Source organism: Corvus cornix, chromosome 1, assembly GCF_000738735.6.
Source record: "Corvus cornix cornix isolate S_Up_H32 chromosome 1, ASM73873v5, whole genome shotgun sequence".
Lineage (NCBI taxonomy): Eukaryota > Metazoa > Chordata > Aves > Passeriformes > Corvidae > Corvus > Corvus cornix.
This window is the reverse complement of record NC_046332.1, coordinates 26,701,981-26,721,930: the sequence shown is the minus strand read 5'-3', so window position 1 is coordinate 26,721,930 and position 19,950 is coordinate 26,701,981. Positions and strand designations below refer to the sequence as shown.

The following is a 19,950-nucleotide window of genomic DNA, read 5'->3' as shown; positions in this document are numbered from 1 at the left end:
CTGCTTTTACCCCTACACATCCCTCTCGGAGGTGAGAAAACAACAGCATGACCCCTGCAGGCCATGGAATGAGGGGCCCCCATATACCCAACAAGCTGATCATCCTTCCCGAGGGCAGGGGCCTGGAGAAGGACAGCAGCACTCCAGACAAGCTCCAGTTCTGGGGCAAGGGCTGCAGAGCCAAGCGTGCCTGGGACAGCTGGGAGCGCACAGGGCCCGGGTGCCCAGCCAGACCCGCAGCAATCGAAGGCTCAGGTGGCCACTAGGTGGGAGAGCTGAAGCACGAAGAGAGCCCAGCAGGCAGGGCAGAGCTAAGAGGAGATTTTAAAAATTGATGCATCAAGCTGGAAGCACAGAAGCAGCAGGGAGACGATTCCAACCCTTCCTCCCATCTCTCAGGCTTGAGGTGCTTCTCCTTATACTTAATTGAATTCTGTCGTGGTTTTCTGTTCGTTCTGTGCTGTTCTCCAGCCTCCCTCTCCCTCCCTGCTACCACCTTACCCTTCCATGCTGTGCTCATCTGCTCAGCCCAGCGAGCCCATATGCTGTTCTGCCTCCTATGTCGAGCCTTCCAACTGCTGTTCAACATTATTTTTTCCTCACATTTCAATTTAGAGAAGATAACCAGCTTCCTGGCTAGAAACAAATACAACCTTGGAACAAGGTCTGAGAGATTATGAAAGGTCATACAGATTATGAAAGACACAGGGAGAAAGAGTGTATTTTATAAAAATGTGTTCCCAGAACTGGACAAATTTGGGGGCACACAGGTCCTCCTTCAATCTGGCACAGCTACCCCGACACCCTCCGGAGCAGCACAGCTCTGCTCGGAAAGATAAAGGCTGGCAGCCTCTTGTGTCCTTCCTCCTCCAGCCCTCTCCTCACCCTGCCCAAGGGACTACAGTGACAAATGAGTGTCTGTTCTTCATGTAGCCTCACAAAGGCAATTTGGTTAAGAGAACAAGCAGGTCATCCACACCTGTGCTCAGGAAATGCCTGTGACAGTCCCAAGGATGGTTTCAGCTGTGTGACACCACTGGGCACCCCTCTGCCACGACTGCTGTCTCTGCTGCTGCTGAGAGCACAAGCAAGAAGAATTCAGATTAACCGGCAGAGCAGGGAACCAGGAACATCCATTTTATTGACCATCTCGACAAACTCCAACTTAGAAAAAAATAAAAACCAGCTGTTGCAAAACTGTTCAAGGAGATATAGACTCTTGGAGTAAAACATCACCAGAGTCATCTGCTTTAGTAAGCAGAAGTGGAATGAAACCTTTGCATCACTGGCTACATGCACATACACCAAAGTAAAAATGCTCAGGCAATGACAAGAATAAGGACAGCAGGCCTCAAAGAACACTTTTTAATTGCAAATTAGCAAAACAGGTCCCATTTTAGATGCAAGGCCTGAAATAATTCACACCTTATTCTTGTTTTTTTAAATAACTAAGAAACTGGAAAGAATGCAGAAGCCATTAAAAAACTCATTTCAGATTCAGACAAGTTGGAGAAGAAAATTTGGTCCAGATCTTTAGCTGAAGAGCTCTACCCCAACTGCCCCAAAACCTCCTTCACACTCCCAGGCCATAAAGGAACCTGCTTTGCAAAGCAAGATCATGGGAGGAGAAAGTCTGGGGCTGCTGGAAAACCTCCCTGTTCCACCCTGCTCCTTTGGCAAGGCACACAGCAGGAGCCAAGGGCTGCCACGGAAGGCTGTGGCTTTGCTGTGCGGTGTCTCTTAGGGTCGCTTGAGGAGAGCACTTGTGACTGACAAGTGCCAGCACTGGAGCTGCCACAGGAGTGTGGCTGAGTGACAGAGAGGCTGCAAGAGCAAGGCAGGAGGCTCTGAGTCTGGCAGCTCCAGTTCACCACCTCCCACCAACGCTGCAGCCTTGGTACCATGGCTCCCCACCAGCTACCAGAGGAGTCTCTCCAACAAAAAGAAGAAAACAGAAAGCACAGTCCTCCCACTGCCACCTCAGTTTGGAGTCCTTTGCTCCCTCAGCTGCTACAGGACAGGAACCAAATGCTCTCCCCATGCTGCTGAAGAGACTGAGGGCAGCAGCCTGCAGGCTGCAGGCATCAGCTCCCAATGCAGGAGGAGCTGCATGGCACTTCTCAAGCCTGCTCACCAGAGAGGATGCAGAGCACATCAGCAAGAAGGAAGGGAAGCAAAGGTCTCTAACATGCCTCCCCTCCTGTTTCCTCCCTCATCACTGGCTCCAGCACCCTCTGCACCCACAAGCCAGAGGGCTGTGTACTAGCCTTGGCCTCTGGATCAAGCCTACCCCAGAGGATGTGGCAGGAAAGGAGCAAACATCATCTTCCCTCCTGGTCCCACCTCAGTTGCCACAGCACCCCTTCATGCCTGCTGTGGGATCCAGCTCTCCTGCTCCCACTGGGCTGTTGGCCACAGAAGCAGGCTCATTCCCCACAGACACCCGTGGCCCAGTGCCTTTGGCTGAGCAGTTTGGGACACCTCTGCGCCCATGTCCCTGGGGACTCAGAACACTGGGATCTTGTCCCTGCGCACCGTATCCAGGTCATCATCCAGGGTCAGCAGGACCTGAGGAGGAAAGTGCATGTCAGATTCAGGTCTTGCTGGCCAGGGAGGTCTTCCTTTCAGATCTTCAAGCCTTGCTTTTATGGGAGGTATTCACGAATCCATGCGTCATTGGTCACAACAGCAGCCCCTCAGCTTCCCCACAACAGCTGTGTGACCCACAGCCCCAGAGGGAATTTGAGGCCAGGAGGCACTGGGAGAGAAATAAAGGAGGAAGTCTGATCCCTGATCCCACTGACAAGGAGCATCCCACTGTGAAGGAAGTCTGGAGGTAGAGCCAAGCAGAGGAATTGGGGCACTTCTGTGGAGTTCTGGAGCAGTCACAGCTCCACGTGGATAGAGGGGAGCAAGGTGAAAGAGGAGAGGGTGAGGCCATCCAGCAGAGTAGGAGGCTCAGCAGGACTCACCAGAAAGGAGAAGAACAAGGCAGCTGCAGAGAGGAAGTGCCAGACATCATGGTCATCGAAGAATCCCAGCAGGATGCATGGCCGGTTCTTTTCCCGGGACTCTGCTGGAGTCTCCTAGGAGGGCAGGCAGAGGGTCAGGACCTGATATCCACCCATACTGGGCCCTTGCTGGCCACACTGGACCCTACAGGGATCACTCTGTCTTAACCCTTCAAGCAGGGTTCAGGAAAGGGTGCTGTGCTGGCCAGACATGTGGCAAGGGCAGGACAGGAACACAATGTTATACTTGGACCTCAAAATGGATCTGGGACCACAATCCAATATCCAAGGGGAAGCCTCTGGTCTCCACATCTGAGGTTCTGCATAGCACAAGCTGTACAGCCTCCATCAGACCACCCTGAAGCAAGCCCCTCATTTCCATGGAGATGGATGTGACATCCTATTAGAAGGCACCCAGTCAGGATTTCATGGCCTCCCAGGTCACCAAGAGCCCTAACAAGCCCAGGCAGGCTGACCTGGTTGACCCCAGGTGGCCATCTGCTCCAGGGATATCTTCCACCCAGCACTGGTCAGGATTTTCCCGGTTTTCTTTTCAGATCCCCAGCTCCTCCTCTGTCCCCTAGGAAGGACCAATCACCTCCAGATCACCTGGGTCATAAACAGCCTCTACACAGCTACAGTCATTTTTGGCTCAGCACAGCTTCCCATGCTCCTGTCACAAGTCTGCTAAATGAGTTCAGCCATTTCAACTCCCCATGAGCAGCCCAAGACTTCTCCAGAGTCTTTTTTGTGCAAAACAAACACCAGGAAGGAAAGAGAATGAGACAAAGATGGACAGAAGAACAAAAAAAATGGAAATTTACCTCCCAGCTGCTGAGGGTCTGGAAGAAGAAGTAGAGGGCAGCTGCCCACACCACTGCCGTGGCCACAATGCAGAACATGGGGATGGGCAGGAGTTTCTCAGAGCTGCGGAGCTGCAGACAGGGACACAGCCTGAGTTCTTCCCAGGGACAGAGCCATGCACAAGGCTCACACACCAGCCTGCACCATCAGCGAAAGGCTGCCCACCCCCAAAGACACAGCCCAGCCACCCTTGAAATGCCTACACACCATCCCTCCCCAACACCTTGCCCCACCCAGAGCCCCACAAAGGTTGCTCCACATCTCTCTGCAGCACCACAGGAACCCAAACTGCAGCCAGAAAAAAGGCCCATCCCTTCCCCTCTGGAGACAGGGGCGTCAGGGACAGCTACAGCTGCCTCCCATTACCTTCATGATGATGTAGAAGGCCAGATACAGCAGCAGGTTACAGATGAAGATTCCCAGTATGTAGGAGGCAAAGTCCCTGGGTCGATACACCAGCCCAAAGATAGCACTGAGACAGAGGATAAAAGGGACATCAGCCAGCCTCTTTCACTGGGGACAGGGTACATCCCCAATCTGACAGCCACACACTGTTCCAACCCCCACCCAGGACTGCAGGACACAGCACCAGTGCCACAGCACCACAACTCCCTGGAGGAAATGCACTGTTTGCCTCTGCTCCCAGCCGAGGAAATTTAGCCATGGTCAGCTGCTGAAGCAACTGGAGACCCCAGAGGACAGGCAAGGGCCCTGGATTGCTTCCAGCCCATGGCCAAACACATCTCACTCAGTAGGATCTGGTCCTAGACCTGTACATTTGGCTGAAGACACATCCCTGAGAAGCAGCTTTAGCCAAAAGCAAGAGCTTGGGGTAATGATTTTAGGTCTCATCCAAGAGCTGATCCCTCCCATGCAGTTACTGCTCAGCCAGGCTCTGTGACTCAGTGTCCGTCAGGTCTCCTGCACCTTGGCTGTGCCAGAGAGATCTCCCAGCTCTGTGGGAAGCACAACACAGCAGCACAGTACCAGGCCAGCCCTGCACAAACTCCCTCAGACACGAGCCATGAGACAGCCCGAGCTGAAAACCTCAGGGATGCTCCACGTAGCTCCATGTACTGCATCCCATGGATCTGCCTACCACCCTCAGATCAGCCTGCCTGCCAACACACGTCAGAAGGGCCCCAGCACAGGATTATTGCACAGACACTGCTGCATCTCCCCATCACTCCAGGCCACCTGTGTGCCAGTACCAAATCCTGCTGCTCACATGCACAAATACACAAGGCACCAACATGCCAGTACTTACAAGGACCAGTTGACCACGTTCCCAACAATGAGCAGCACCATCCTGTCCTGGAGAAAAGACACTGATGATCAGATGAAATGAAAAGGGCATGCAAAAAGAGGCCTTTGCCTCAGAAACTCAGGACAGCATTATGTGAGGATTTGGAGTCTGGTTCCTGCAAACACACACGTACCTGGCTCTGCAGGAGCTTTTTCTGGGTGGAAACTGCTCTGACCCTCAAAAATTTTAAGAAAGTGTTGCAAGGAGACTAAACATCAAAAAAAGGACAAGCTCAGCACTTAAGGGGCCTCAGGAGGTTCTGTGAATCCTTTGACTGCTTCTACTGTTTTTCTAGTTAGATTCCTTCCCTCCCACTGTTCTACAATAGAATTACTGCAGAGAGCAAGGATGTGCTTGAAAGAGGCAGCAGGGGAAGCTTTGGACAGCATACTGCACATATTCAGAGAGCCCCTTTTTCCTCCCATCTCACCATTAGCTAGGGAAGCACTGTAACTACAGCAGGCAGAAGGATTATATTTACGAGGCATGTGCATTTATGCTTACAAGCTGCTTTCATGATGTAGCTATTTCAGGCTGGCCAGGCTTACTTCATGCCTGAATGGACCAAGTTTGCTTATTCAGAGATGGGAGAATAAATAAAAAATTAAGAAAAAGGATGCTCATGGGTGAAAAACTCCATTTGGCCTCAAGCCCTAATTAGCACTCTATGCCAAGGAGAAAGCAATCGGGGGACACAAGGTAACAGCCACCTTTTCTTACCTTTTTGCTGTCTGCCCTGAGGTGCTGCAGAAATGGCAATTGCTTTTGCTTAAGCCACAAAACCAAAATAACTGCAGCCTTCCCCAGAGAGGCTGCACTGCACAGAGCCTCGTACCTGTTCCTCTGAATGGATGCTCCCAGAGAGCAAGTGCAAAGGCAAATCCTGTAATGCTTGTATCACCTTTGCTCTGATGTTTTATTCACCAAGGCTGAGGTCAGGGGAGGCTTGAAAGTTGGGGGTAAACCACTCCAGCAGAGACCTACACTTACCCAACCATTTTGGGGGAGAGAGAACAAGGGAAGCAAGGACCATCCCTTCTTCAAGTAGCCCCACCTCTTTCATCCACACATTGCCTAAAGAGTGAAGAATTGCTGAGAGGTGCTGGAGATGAGAAGTCACCTACCATGTACATTGGTCGGCTGCACTGCTGGATACAGTCCGTGTACAGCACCATCACTGCTCGCCGAAATATGCCCAAGTCTGTCAAAGGAAAGGATAAAAAGCCAGAACAGCCAGCACAGTGAGCTCTAAAACACCTGTGAGGAAGAAGCTGACACCTACCAGCTGACAACATAGAACCCAAGGTGTCAGCAGATTCATGTCTTGCCCTTTGGGAGCAGTCTGTGCTGAGCAGAAGGGCATCCACCACAGGATGTGGATGGCATTTGGCCAGAACAACAGGTTACAACAAAAATAAATTTTAAAAATCTCTCTATTCAGAAGTCATGCAGGCCCTGCCTGTATGTGTAGAGGCTGGCTTTGCAACCCCATCTCTGGAAGAAAGGTGTATGTCTGTGTAGGAAGGGGGAAAAGCACCTTCCAAAGAACAAGCTGCTGGAGCAGGGAAACAGCAGAAACAGGTCCCACAGGCTTTAGAGGGTCCTAGAAGGGCAGAGCACACTCAAGACACTCCTAATCTCAAAATCATTGCAGAAGCTTCACTGCAGAGCCATCAGTGGCAGTGGGGATGGACAGGCATGCATGAACACAGATGTTCCCCTTTAGCCACAAGGCAGAGCTTGAAAAGGCTCCTGCACCAAGATCTGAGCTCTCCTGTCCTGCATCAGTCCCTTCCTGCCAAGGCACAGGACTGGCAGTGCTGCTGGCAAACCGGTTTCACTTCCCAAGAGCTGACCCCAGGTGGCACACGATCCTGCCTCCCCATGCACATCCATGCAATCCCTGGCTGCTACACCTCAGCACAATGAGTTCAACAGGGAAAAAGGAAAGCTGCGGACAGTTACCTGAGTCAGGGCCGTCTGAGGCAGACAGGAGCAGAAGAGGAAGGAGAAACAGGTTTATAAGCAGAGCACAAGAGTCAGGCTCCCCAGCAGGCCCTCTCCCCCCTCACCCCGTGACAGGGTGTAGGTCAACCCTCTGAGCACAGCACTAGGGAGAGCTGCAGCTGAAGGGCAGCTCCCTCAGAGCCCAGCAGTCCTGCCACCACAGAGCACACAGCTCCTGCTGATTCCCACTGCTCTGGGAAGCAGTAGCACAAGGACTTCAGAGGCCAGGAAAGCACCAGAGGGATGAGAGGACAAGGTAGCCCAGAAGAGGGGCCACAGGACTGTGCTGCACAGGCAGGTGAGGACAGGAGGCACCTGCACACCTGGGAGGAGACGGGTCAGTCACAGCACTCACCGATCTTGAAGCGGCCCATGTAGTAGATCTGGGTGCTGAGAGCCAGCGAGGCCAAAACGTGGATCATTGAGAAAATAACCCAGAACCACATGTCATTTTTCCCAAACACCTGAAAGCAAAGACATTTTAAAAGCAAACTGAGCCCTCTTTCAGCAGGACAATCCTTTCCTGTCCTACATCATCATGGGACATTAAACAACTTTAGTGAACATGGAAGAGAAGCCCCTAAAACTTCCAACCAGAAAACAGATCTATAAATTCAAAACAAAGTCCAGAGAAGCAAGAGGAACTCAGCATCCTGGAGAGGAGACCACTCTTTCAGAATGCCCCTTTAGACAATACAGGAAGGACAGCAGCTGGCCCAGGGAGAAGCAGTGCAGGGACCCCCAGGCCAGGCAAGCTCTCTCTGCTGGGCTGGGCAGCAGCTCTCTGGTCAGGACGCAGATTTTTACAAAGGTGGTCAGGGAACCAACCATTACTTTAACAATTGTACCAAAGTAGACAAAAAGGACAGAAGTGCTCTGCAGGCAATTGCTCCTACTGTGCAGTTTCATTTTATTTAAGGACTGGAAGTAACCTGCAAGCGCATGTTAATGCTATACTAAACCCCTAATCTTTCATTCATACAATAAGGAGTCCAGAAACTCTTGATCTGCCATCAGGCTGTGACCACTCCCCTTCCCTGGGGCAAAGAACTCACCTGAACTTTTCACTTTGTGTGGGCAGAGAAAAAAAACCACACACCAAAAAACAAGCAGAAAAGCCACCTCTCCATGAATGGAACAAGGGAGACATGCTGCTTTCAAGATCCACTGAACAGCTTCGAAGCATCCCACAAAAGAAGATAGAGCAATCCATAACAAAGTCTCAGTGTTTTGAACCTGGGTTGTCAAGATTTACTACACCTATCAAGAGATTCTTGGGAAGTCCCAAGGTCACCAGCTCCTCCTGCATGCCTTATCCCACAGACAGTCTTGTAAACAAAGACCTCTCTATTATGTGGTAGTGAGGAGCTGACAGCCCACTGGGATCTAGCTGCTAGTTCAGAGCAAGAATTCCACGGATTTTGCCTGGTTACTGATGAAGGAAAATGAGTCCTTCAAAAGACAGGAAGCAGAGACCTCCAAGGTAAAGCACAGGTTGGGGATTCTGGTGAGCCCAGCTCAGTACTTGCAATGCTATGAGCAATCGGGAAAAGTCCTGTAGCTTCTGCTCCAGTGCCCTTCCATAGGCAGGTACTCCAGGAATTTGCCTGAGAGCCCCCCAGACATTATCCCAGCCTGCCCCTCTCCAAAGATTGAGAGGCCAACTGCAGGAGCTGTGCCAAACAACATGGAGTTTTCCAAAGGGAAAAAATAGGCACAAGCCATCAGGTATAAGATACTTGGTCTTGGAAGCTCAGGCAGCCTCACCCCACTTTCCTCCAATGTGAATCACGCCACAGGAAGACCATCTGTCTGCTTGGACACATACATCTGGATGCATTAATTTCTCCTCTTGAGAAGGATGGCAGGTGGTGGTCAAAGCCCAAAAAAAAAAAGCCCACCTAAAAGAAACTGCTCTGCTCTTCTCCTACCTGAAAGCTCAGGGGAAGGGAGGAGGAAAGCCCAGCAGAACTGAGAATTCAAATGCTAACAGCTGCTTAACACACTTATCCTACTCTGCTCTTTTTCCCAGTCATTTTCACACCTAAGCCACATTCCCAGCCATGCCATCTCCTCCCCAGAGAAGCAGGTGGGTAAGAAGGAGCCATACCACTCCAAGGACAGCCAGGGAGATCACCACAGCAAAGGAGGCATAGGCAGAGTAGGCGCTGGCATTGATGTCTGGGTGCCGGGTCTGGTAGAGCTTGAGCATGCACAGTCCTGCGATCATGTACATGAAGGAGGTGTCTGTGGAGGGACACAACAGAAACAGTGCAAACAGCTACTGCCAGTGGCCTCAGAAAGCTGCTCCAAGGGCACACAAGGCATCAGGGATCTGTGCCTGCCAGCCTTGGGCTTGGCCCTGCTGCTGCACTGCACTGTACAGCACTTTGTGCTTTGCCACCTTGCAGTACATCTTGCACGCTCTGCGGCAACAAAAACTAAAGGGGATCAGAAAATAAGTGCCAGAAAATCAGAAAATAAGGGCATCACAACCTCCTGACTGAGCTTTGAAACAGGCAGGCTCCAGGGACACTTGCAAGGGTAGAGGGATGGGAAACGTCAGCAATTCAGTGGGGGACACAACATGGCAAATCCTAGCTCCAGCTCAAAAGGGGAAAGGAAACTCAGCTTACCAAACTGGAAATTGGAGTAATTAGGGCAGACGTGGTAACAGGCACTGAGCACTCCTTCCATCATCAGAGCAATGCCCATAGCATAAAAGAGACCAAAATGCTTTGGGATCCCATAGTCCTGGAAGAGAGCAGAGTTGTGTAGTTAATTATCCTCACTGTCCTGATCACAGGCAAGCTTCCATTCTCCATCACTTCATCCCTCCTAACTCCTAGACAAGTCCTCCAGTCACCAGTGCAGCACAGTGCCCTGTGTGCAACCACAGGCTCTGGATTTAGACACATGGCATAGCCAGGTGAATCCACAGGCAACAAACCCAGGCTAACCATGCTGAAAGTTCAGGTCTGAAGACCTCAGTGTCTTGGAAGTGACATCATGAGACTGAAAATCTCTGTCCTGTATCTCATGCTGTGTTACATCCTCCCCAAAACTGAGAGAGGACTGTGGACCCAGAACTGCTCTTGTGGTCAGTAGGGTGTTAGAAGCACCTGAGGAGCAGAGCCCATCAGCCCATGTGAGAAGGCATTTCCATCACAATTTGACCAACATTGCACCTGAAAACCACAAGCAGCAGACTCTTACAACTGCTAATGCCTTTACTTGCTACCAAGCCCATGAAAACAGAGCTGTTTGTCTCCACAAACCCCCAGCTCCTCTGCCCAAAGAGCTGCAGATTTCTCCATCCTCTCCCATGAGAGACTACAAAAGCTCTGGCTACCAGCAGCTCTGCCTCAGACACTGAGGCAGCCAAATTCCTCTGACTTATCAAAAGCAGCTCTTGTGTTAAGACAAATCAAACTTCACTATAAAGAGAAGCATCTTGAGACACTCCTACTGTCCCAGTTCCTCCACAGCGAGTGCTGCAGGAAAAGCCAGAGCCATGGGAGCCCTTCCTCTATTAATCTTGTCTTCAAAAGCCCAGGCTGGGTCACCACAGCACTCTGGACATACTGTAAGCAGTAAAGCACTGGGGTGTGCAGGAACATAAGCATCCCACCCAGACCTTTCTGCACAGGAGGAAGAAAAGAGGATTCAACCCTCCAGCAAGGAGGGCAAGTGGAAACCCAGTGTGTATCACTCTGGTTTTTGAGTTCACTCCATCTTCCCTGCCTCCACTCAGCCCCAGGCAATCACGCTTCCTACCAGGGTGTAGATATCTTTCATCTCCATGGCCCGGCGGTGGAGGATGTCCCTGCGCAACACAATGAGGAGGAAGAGAAAGCCCAGCATCATGTGGCCCACATTGCTGAGGATGTTGTTGAAGGCACTGCAGGAAAGAAGAATGTGTAAGGCAAAGGCAGCACAGCAGCAGGAAGCTGAATGCTGGGTTGTGATAAGCTGAGTCCGTTTTGCTCCCCCTCCACCACCCTTCACCTCAGCAGCTGCCGAACTGCAATTTTACATTCTAGGTAACAATTTTAGTTTGAATAGTTCACCTGTCCCAGTTAACACTTCTTCTAAGAGCCCAACTCTGGGCTTTCTTTGCACTCCCACATTAATTTAGAGAAATGCTACACTGAAAACACTGAACTTCTTTGCAGAGCTGCTGCACCTTGGATACAAGTGTCCAATAGAGCACGGGAGCACCTCAATGCTGTGCCAACGATTTCCAAGGGGTGCCCAGGTGCCAGAAGTTCGAGGGTGCATGTGTCTCACTGCAACAGAGCACCACTACTGAGCAAAGCAGAAAGATCAGAGTCCTAAACTCCCAGTGATCTTATCAACACTGCTACTGTGAGCCTGGCAAGCATAAAATCCTGACCTGGGCACAGCACAAACACTCAGGAGGCACACAGGGACGAAAGGGATCACTCACCTCAGCACCCCAAGGGGATGAGCACACAGGAAGTTGTAGTAGCAGATGTCCTGATTGCCCGTCACATTCACTACCTGGACACAGAGCAGGTGGGAGACTCGGTGTTAGCAAATCCTCCCTGCTCTGGGGCGTTTGCCCCATGCAAACACTGCACAAACACAAGGTGTACCAGGACACAGCCTAGCTCAGGGGAGTACTGACATCTGCAAGCAAAGCTTCTAGGGTAGGACAAGATGTTGTCACGGGCCACAAACCTGATAACAGTCTTCAGAGGAAACACTGTGTGCTCTCAACCCCCCCACCAACAGACGTGCTTGCAGATATCTGCATAACAGCAGGATAGCAAGGGCTGGGAGAAGGGAGGAGAAATCACAGCACACACTACTTGTTTTCGGCTGTTTCTTAGAGATAAAATCAAATTCCTCCTGTCTCTAAAATGAAACAGGACCCAAATGAGACGTCAGTTGAGCAGGAAAACAGCAGCACTCCCAGTTCCCAAGCAAAAACTGCAGAACTGCAAGCCTGGTGAGCTAAGCTCACTGTAACATCAACACAGTGTGGAGAGCACAGCTAAGGTAAACTGCTCCTCACACAGAGCAGAACTCCTGGGTGATGCCAGTTTCACTGTGACTGTCATCCTTGCACAACACAAGCACAGAGCCAGTTTAAAGCAAGAGGGAACAGCTGTGGAGCCAAACGCACCGTCTGGTAAGTGATGACGAGCTGGATGACTGGCAGGGCATAGAACACCGCAATGGTGATGATGTTCCTGCAGAGGGGAGACAGCAGCAGCAGTTAAACACACACCAAAACTGGGGGTGCACACCCAGGAGAGAGCCCCACAGTGCTTGTGGAGGAACGTGCACACCCCACTGCTCTGGGGCTATGATCTCATTATGACCTCCTGAAGCAGAGGAGCACATGCGCTCATGCACACAGGAGGCAAATGCTAAGGGCACAGGGAAAGCCAGGATGCTGGCCACAAGTTCATGGGTTTGAGTGCCAGTTTCTCCTTCTTCCCACTATGTTCCAGTACACTGGTTGTTACCACGCTTAAAAGCAATGATGCAAAGTATAATCCATTGCCAGGATCATGTGTGCACTAGTCCACAGATGTCCTTACTTGAGGTATGTGGGGTCTGCAGTTACTGGCTGGAACAGGGTCAGAATGGGTAACAGGATAGTTCGGAAGTGGTTCAGAAGAAGGGCATGTGGACAGACTCCACAACCAGAGACTCTGGGTCCAGAGTTTGGGCCTTACCAGTTTGCCTTCACCTTACCAGAAATAGATTTTGTATTTTTTGCTGACAATCCTTCGGTCTTTCCTGGACAAGTCTGATAGATAGAGGAACACCTAAAACATTAGGGGGTGGGGAAGGCAGGGGAGAAAACACAAGAAAACCAATGAAGATTACAGATGGCAGTAGAAGATCTTGACATGTTTGCAGCTTGGTGGTATTTGGACTGGTTTTACACAGTGAACTCACTGTGTCCCTTGATTCTACTTGAGTAAGTTCTGCAAAATTCTCTGACCTCCAGGAATGGCTCCAACCACACAGAGAAGTGTGGGATGACAAAAGGAGGCAGTTTGAGAGCTGCTGGCTTAAAGCCCCTCCGCACATCCAGTGTAGTCACATTACTGGTACTCAATAGCCACCTACTGTTGCAGATTATTTTCTCCCTATCTTCCTTGAACCTTCTTGAACTTTCTGGGATGCTCTATGGGCATTTTCCTCCTTTCTCAGTAGTCCCCAATACATTTTGATTTTCCATATTAAAGCACTCATTTCAGCAGCACTCTCAGCACAGTGGGAAAACTTTCATTGACTGAAAAAAGACTAAGAAGCACATTTGGCTTTATTAGATGAAATCTACCCTGAAAGGGAACAGGATTTTTGAGATTTCACTGAAGTGACCAGTGCTGGTCGTGGCCAAGATGTGCCCACGGCCCAGCATGAGGGCCACAGCTGCAACACCAGCCATACCTTCGTGCGGATGATGTTCTTATCGCTCTCAATTTCTGGCATGGTGTCAAAGTCGCTCTCCTCCTCCACGGAGCTGTCTGTGTCAGAACCAGCAGGGGGCCGGTGCTCGGGGGACGACAGCTGACGTCCACCGCTGGAGCTGGACTCATCTGGGCCAGAGTGGGGAGAAGGAGACAGGCAGGGTAAAGGCTAAATCCCTCTGTGCACAGCAAGAATAAAGCTGTCCCAGATGCTTTGGCAAGCTGATACGGCCAGTTCAGAGAAAAAGTTTTTCCATGATCCCAAACCTTCCTAAAAGTATCAGGTTATCAGCTAAGAGCAATTTGAAGGACCATTATCTCCCCCTCTCTGCAGCATTTTAGTTCTTACCCTGCTTCCATTCTACTACTTTTCATCTCTTAACATTTTCTACTCTCTACTAGCCTGGGCTCTGAAATCTGGAATTTTGAGACAAGACAAAATGCTGTAGAGAAAGAAGCAGACTGTTAGGGGTCAAACCCACACTCACCTAGTTAACCTTTAGATTTTACGTAAGCTTTATATGTATCTAAGCTTTTCTAAAAATATTGTAGAACAAAAGACAAAGAAGAAAGTCGATTTTTCAAAGCAGGCAGAGTACCAGCTTTGCTCCCACTGCATGCCCAGTAAGGTCAGCAGGACCTGCCTGCACTACTTCTCACAGGCTGGGCAACTCCCAGCTCATTGCCCATATGGGCAGAAGACAAGTGTCCTCCTCATTTCCCAAATGCTTTGAAAAGATTTCTTTGGAAAAAGGGGAAGGAAGGGTAAAGTGGTCATTAAGCCCTCAGGAAGTTTTTTCTCCTCTGCTGCCAGGGCATAATTCACCTGTTGACAGTATGACATTATTTCTTCCCTAGTGAAACCCCCGGAGGCAAGAAACTCCGATTCTGTCTTGCTTTATGGCACACAACCCCTCAGCCTCCCAGGGATAGGCCTGCTTTGGTATAATGGCAGGCTGTGAGCTACTAACAGGCTCCTACTTGCTTGCTTGCAAGGAACCTTTTTCAGTCACTAGTAAATGTCCTGTCTGAAGCAGCATTGTCACCCACAGTTGTCAGGGGACCGTAGCTTTGTCTAAGACAAACATTTCCAGTGACAGTCTCTCAGAGCACCTTTTTCAGATTTGCCAGTTTTATTATACAGATGCTTTTCCCTGAAGTACAATCTGAACCTCATAAACTGCAATTTGGTTCGTTTTTTGTTTTAAATATTTGCAAGATGCTCCTAAAGCTTGCAGCTTTATTCTCCTCTGGTGTTAAATCACTCTAAAAGTGCCTTCCCCTACCGCAGGCAGAAGCCTCCCTGTGCCCCAGTTCTGGAATATACTGTACCAATAGCACCATAGCTGCTTCCCTCAGGAGTGCTGGCTGAGATGGGGTGTGAAGAAGTCATCATCCCAGATCCTGCAATGGAAACAGACCCAAGAGGGACAGTTAGTTTCATGTCAGTGCTTCAAAACATCTCTGAGGTGAATACAAACAGCTTGAAGAGCTGGAGAGGCTTGGGAAAAGCAACATTTCTCCTAAACAGATGGCAGTCTCCCTCTAGAGCATACCGTGCAAAAGGGAAACCCTTGTTTTACAGTGTGAAGCAAACCCATTCCCTTCAGCCTCCCCACACAGGTTGCCAGTGAGACTGGCAGTGTGAGCCCCCCTCCAGCACTCTGTAGGGATCACACTGTGGGGCTGCAAGACTTGGTAAATGTTAGAGCGAGTCTCATTATGTTCTTAACAGCCTTATGAATTTCTAATTCTTCTCCTTCCCCATCTCATGCAACTCTTCAAATCTCTTCAAATATTGCTACCTACAGCTGCCCCTGCAAGAGTCACAGACACTGGAAAGACAGCTGCTACATAATTTTAACCAACCAAGCAGAAAGAAAAAAATGCTCTGTGCAAAAAGTGGTAATGATCTTGTGTTGATGACAAGAAGGGCAAGTCTTTGAGGGCTAGGAACATCCTACCTTCTGCCCACATATATGAAGCAAAAAGGAGTGCTCTCCTGCCTCCACATTCCCTCTTTTTGCCTCCCATGGTGCAGCTCAGCAGCTGAACTCGCACCAGACAACACGGCAGGGAACAGCCAGCTGAATCCCCTCACTGAGAGATCAGACACCCATAGCCACAAAAGGGAGGGAAGCAAGGCCAGCACGAGCAGGACCACATTTTCCAGTGCTGGCACACAGTGAGACAGATTCAGTTGCTTTAAAGTTCCACCCTTCCAACAACATCATGTGGTCAGTCAGCAGCAAAGCAAGGCAGAACGTGGCATAGTATTTAAAGCCTTACTGCAGCCTGCCAATGGCCAGGCTTCCCAAGCTGCATCTCTGGCTTCCCAGTGCCATGACTGGCCTCAAAGTGACTGGCACAGGCAGAGTCCTCTTTCCAGCTGGAAATTCTGGGCAGTTCTGTAACACCTGGCATAGGTTTTTATACCATTTTCATTAGCCACTTATGTAAAGAGATCTAAAACTTCTCCCTGACTGAGCCCAAGTCAGGGAAACACCAATACAGCAATGCTATTTGATGTTTCAAGTCCCAATTACTGCTTTTCTTTGGCATGTCTGCTGTGCTTGTTGGCCTGGGGGCTAAGACTTGGTCTCAATTTCGGCTCCTTTACACTCCTGCCCCATGCCTTTAACAGAGAAAGCAACAGCTCAGAGGAGAATCAGAAGCATGGGCTGAGCACCAGAGGGAGGGCTCTAGCACCCTGCAGCTCCCCAGGTGACAGCCCTTGAGCCCTGAGCTGAGACTGGCAGGATGTTGTTGTAGGTTGCTGCAGGAGCAACATGCAGCTTCTGCTCATCACCTCCAATCTAACCTCCCTCTCTCAAGGAAGCTCTTCCTGTTGCTTTAAAAGTCATTTGGAAATCCAGATCACTGCAAAGAGGGCAAAAGCATTTCCCTATGCTCACGGCACCAAGGCACATGCACAATTCCTAGTCCTGCCAGCCCTGTCCCACAGGGATACTCTTAAATTTGGACCGGGCTTTATTCTCTCAAGTGACCTGTCAACCTTCTCTCCCCAGTAACCAAAGGAAGATTTAAACCTGGACAAAGCAGGCAAGCCAAGGAGAAAAGGCACTCTGTCATGTCTCTAACAGCCACTTTGGACCCAGCTCACCCACTAATTTCAGTCCCACTTCCCACTGTGAGAGTGAGTCAGCAAAGTAAATGTACCACACCAGGCGTGGTTCCTCCAGCTCTTGCCTCCACCAGATAGTGAGGATGTGGAAGGGAAGGTGTGCCATGGGATTGAAAAAAAAAAATGAACCACAGAAGCCAGACATAGGATGGGTAACAGGAGCAAAGGGGTACATGGAGTAGCAGGATATTCAAAGACAAATGGCTAAGACAGATTGCTGAGCACTTCCATCCAGTTCCTTGGTGGGGAAAAAGAGTGGGGAGTAATGAACAAGCCAAGATCCAGGGGTACTTGGGAGGGAAGGAAATTCCAACAGGTGGGAAGTGGAGAAAAAAAACAAAACCGAGAAAGCCAGGGTGTCCACTGATCTGGAAGACAGGGAAGATGCTAATTACCATTTTATAAGCATCAGTCAGACACACCCTGAAGAGACAACAGATGAAGAAACAGTGTGTGGGTAGGACATGATTCCTCCCAAGAAGAAAGGACGTGGCTGCAACATGCAGTGCCAGGTACGTGAAAGTGGCAATGGATTACAAGGGAGAGGACAGGTCACAGAAGCAGCAGGTGCCTCTGAGAGGGAAGCTGTAAACTATGAAGGAACTGTGCTCTTCTCTCCCTTCACAGGGAGGCTGTTCGGCAATCCTCCCTGCTCAGCAATCCAGTTCTCTACTCTCCAGGTCCATACTAAGTACAGCATCTGTGCCCTGCAGCTTCTTTGGGAACTTTCCAAGCACCAGAATTTAACTTCCACCTCTCACCAGGGCAGCTCAGAAGGCAGCTTCTAAGCTGGATTCAGCACATTAAACCTCAGCTGCAGCATCAGCAGCACTCCCTGGGACTTCTCATCTCACCTGGCTGAGACTGTGCCTCCTTGTCTTAGACAGTGATTCCTTGTCAGCACCCTGGAGCTCTTCCAAAGCCTTGGACAGGTCCCTTCAGCTTACCCAAACTCCCCAACACACAGGCCTTTCCCATTTCTTCAGTGCCTTAAGACCTGCTCTTGTTTTACAGCAGGATCCATCCCAAATGATATAAAATTAGAATATATTTACCAACATTTTTACAGTTCCCTGTTCATGTTGTGAAAAAAACCTTTCACACAGATTCCACATACAGGGATACATGTGGATCTTACTGGTTTACAAAGCAAGTCTAAGAATTCAAATGCCCCCAGGTATTCAGCAGAAATATTAAGCCCATTAATGCCAGTCAGAGTGAAGTTCCACTGCTGATCCTCTAAACACAGCTCGGTTATGCTACCATGCTTATCTGATGGTATGTAGCAGACTGGAGAGACTGAAAAAGCTCGGCATCAAAAAAGGAATAACATCAAAAACCTTTCAATGCTGCCAAAACAATGTCCTCCCTTCCTCCAGGAGAGAGGCACAAATGACCTCAGCACCAACGCTTTGAACTACTTTGCAGGCACTAAATATTTAATCAAAATGAAAAGACTCCCACACTTCACCAGAAAGCAAGAACTCCCAGTGCCCCTCATCCACATGACAAAACCTTCCATCTTTCACTGGTGGCTTCTTAGATGCAGCTCTGTTTTTATAAGGCAGACAGCTGCAGTTCGTGGAAATGTGGGTGCAGCACAAAGTAAACTGAATCCAATGCCAACACAAACATCATAAACACCACTACCTAACTCTACTAGTCATTCATTCACCTGGCTGTCTGCAACTTCCAGTGAAAAACAAATTAACATTTAAATTCAATTAAGATATTAAAAGACGCCATGCTTAAACCAGGCAGAGGAGTTCTTAAAGCATAAGAGCTAGCATACTCAAAAGTGCCTCGTTTGAAAATCAACAGGCATTGATTTTTTTCATGTCTAATCAGGAACATTAGGTCTAGGCAAGGTTTGGCCTGCCTCCACCCCTTTAAAAGGCAGCTGCTAGGGGTAGGGGTCAGCTCCAGGTTCAGGGCAGCAGGCTTCAAAGGCCCTCTCTTGTGAGGGCAGAGAGGAAGCTCTAACATCTTTCCTCAGCACCAGAGACTATGTGAGGTACCAGGGAAGGTAGCTCCAGGACAGAAGGTACTTGACTGACAGCCTGTCCTATGCCTGGCCTGGGGCCTGTGCTGTTCACTCAAAGCTGTCACACAACAGAGGAGAGACCTTACCATGCTCAGGACTCAATCTCCCAGCTGAAGCCTTCCTCTGAACCCTGAAAAGCAATAGACAGCACTCATGAGACAGCCAACAAATCTCATCACCTGCCAGCCATAGCAAGATTATCTAGGACACCAATAGGTAAGTATGGTGAAAGCTCTGAAAAAACAAATAAAACCAACAAAAAGAAGCACAAAAGAAACACACACAACCACAAAAAAAGAAAAATACTGTTTGGACTAGACACAACTCAGTCATGACTGTTTGCTGTCCACCTCTCTAACTTCCAAAGCAACAGAGGGCTTTTTTACCCCCTCACCTATCCACCAGAGGCACGACAACCATTTCCATTACTTATCCCATCCTACACTGCTCAGTATGTTGGGAGGGAGCCTCACATCACCTTTCCAAACCCAAGTTCCCTGCTCAGGGGACCAAGCTCATATGAGTCTACTAAAGGGGCAGCAGGAGGTAGAGGCACTCACATCACCTCTGTTAATGCAGATGTCCAGAAGGAGATGGTAAAAAAAACCCCAAAAAACAACATATTCTCACAACACAGAAAAGTAACAGCAAATTAAGAGCATGCACTTAAGTAATTTCATTGAATTGTTCCAACGAAATGTTGTTTCATTGATGTGTCTTGAAGTTAAACCATGCCCATGCAGAGATTCTTCTCAACACAAGCCCAAACACCAAAGTCTGGGGCAGGGGAGGCAGGTGAGGAAGGAAACCAGCATTCTTGGGACTCCAAGGAAATATTCAAGTCACTGCCATTTATTGCAGTACTCAGTCCAGCAACAAAGTACCTCCGTTCCTCAATGCTCTCACACTCCACATCTCACATCAGCCCCTTCACAATTCCCACCTGTTGCCCAGTGTCCTTATAAAAGGAAACACAGGGGTGGGGCACCACAAGATGTAGAGGGCAGACCCTTAGATTTTCATCCTTCCATGGGTCCCATAGCAGAGGAAGAAGTATTTTCTGGCTGATGGTCAGTAGGAGCCCACTGAGTAGTCATGGACTTCTTCAGCTGCTCTGT

General features: G+C 49.5%; 1 protein-coding gene across 2 annotated transcripts in view; it reads right to left on the bottom strand.

The window, feature by feature from the left end:
- Positions 1-1,113: 1,113 nt before the first annotated feature.
- Positions 1,114-19,950, bottom strand: part of SIDT1 (SID1 transmembrane family member 1) — a 40,372-nt gene continuing 21,535 nt past the window's right edge. Inside the window, exons 10-26 of one of the 2 annotated variants that reach the window (XM_039559668.1) lie at positions 18,919-18,962; positions 14,976-15,047; positions 13,624-13,772; positions 12,919-12,992; positions 12,341-12,407; positions 11,639-11,712; positions 10,966-11,089; positions 9,825-9,942; positions 9,299-9,435; positions 7,544-7,652; positions 7,147-7,161; positions 6,306-6,382; positions 5,143-5,189; positions 4,242-4,347; positions 3,836-3,946; positions 2,973-3,086; positions 1,114-2,568 (exon numbers count right to left, since the gene is read on the bottom strand). In XM_039559668.1, coding sequence (XP_039415602.1) covers positions 2,506-2,568; positions 2,973-3,086; positions 3,836-3,946; positions 4,242-4,347; positions 5,143-5,189; positions 6,306-6,382; positions 7,147-7,161; positions 7,544-7,652; positions 9,299-9,435; positions 9,825-9,942; positions 10,966-11,089; positions 11,639-11,712; positions 12,341-12,407; positions 12,919-12,992; positions 13,624-13,772; positions 14,976-15,047; positions 18,919-18,962 — 1,501 coding nt within the window. In that variant the 3' untranslated portion in view covers positions 1,114-2,505. The remainder of the gene's footprint in view (positions 2,569-2,972; positions 3,087-3,835; positions 3,947-4,241; positions 4,348-5,142; positions 5,190-6,305; positions 6,383-7,146; positions 7,162-7,543; positions 7,653-9,298; positions 9,436-9,824; positions 9,943-10,965; positions 11,090-11,638; positions 11,713-12,340; positions 12,408-12,918; positions 12,993-13,623; positions 13,773-14,975; positions 15,048-18,918; positions 18,963-19,950) is intronic. The other variant, XM_039559675.1, reaches the window with a different exon arrangement.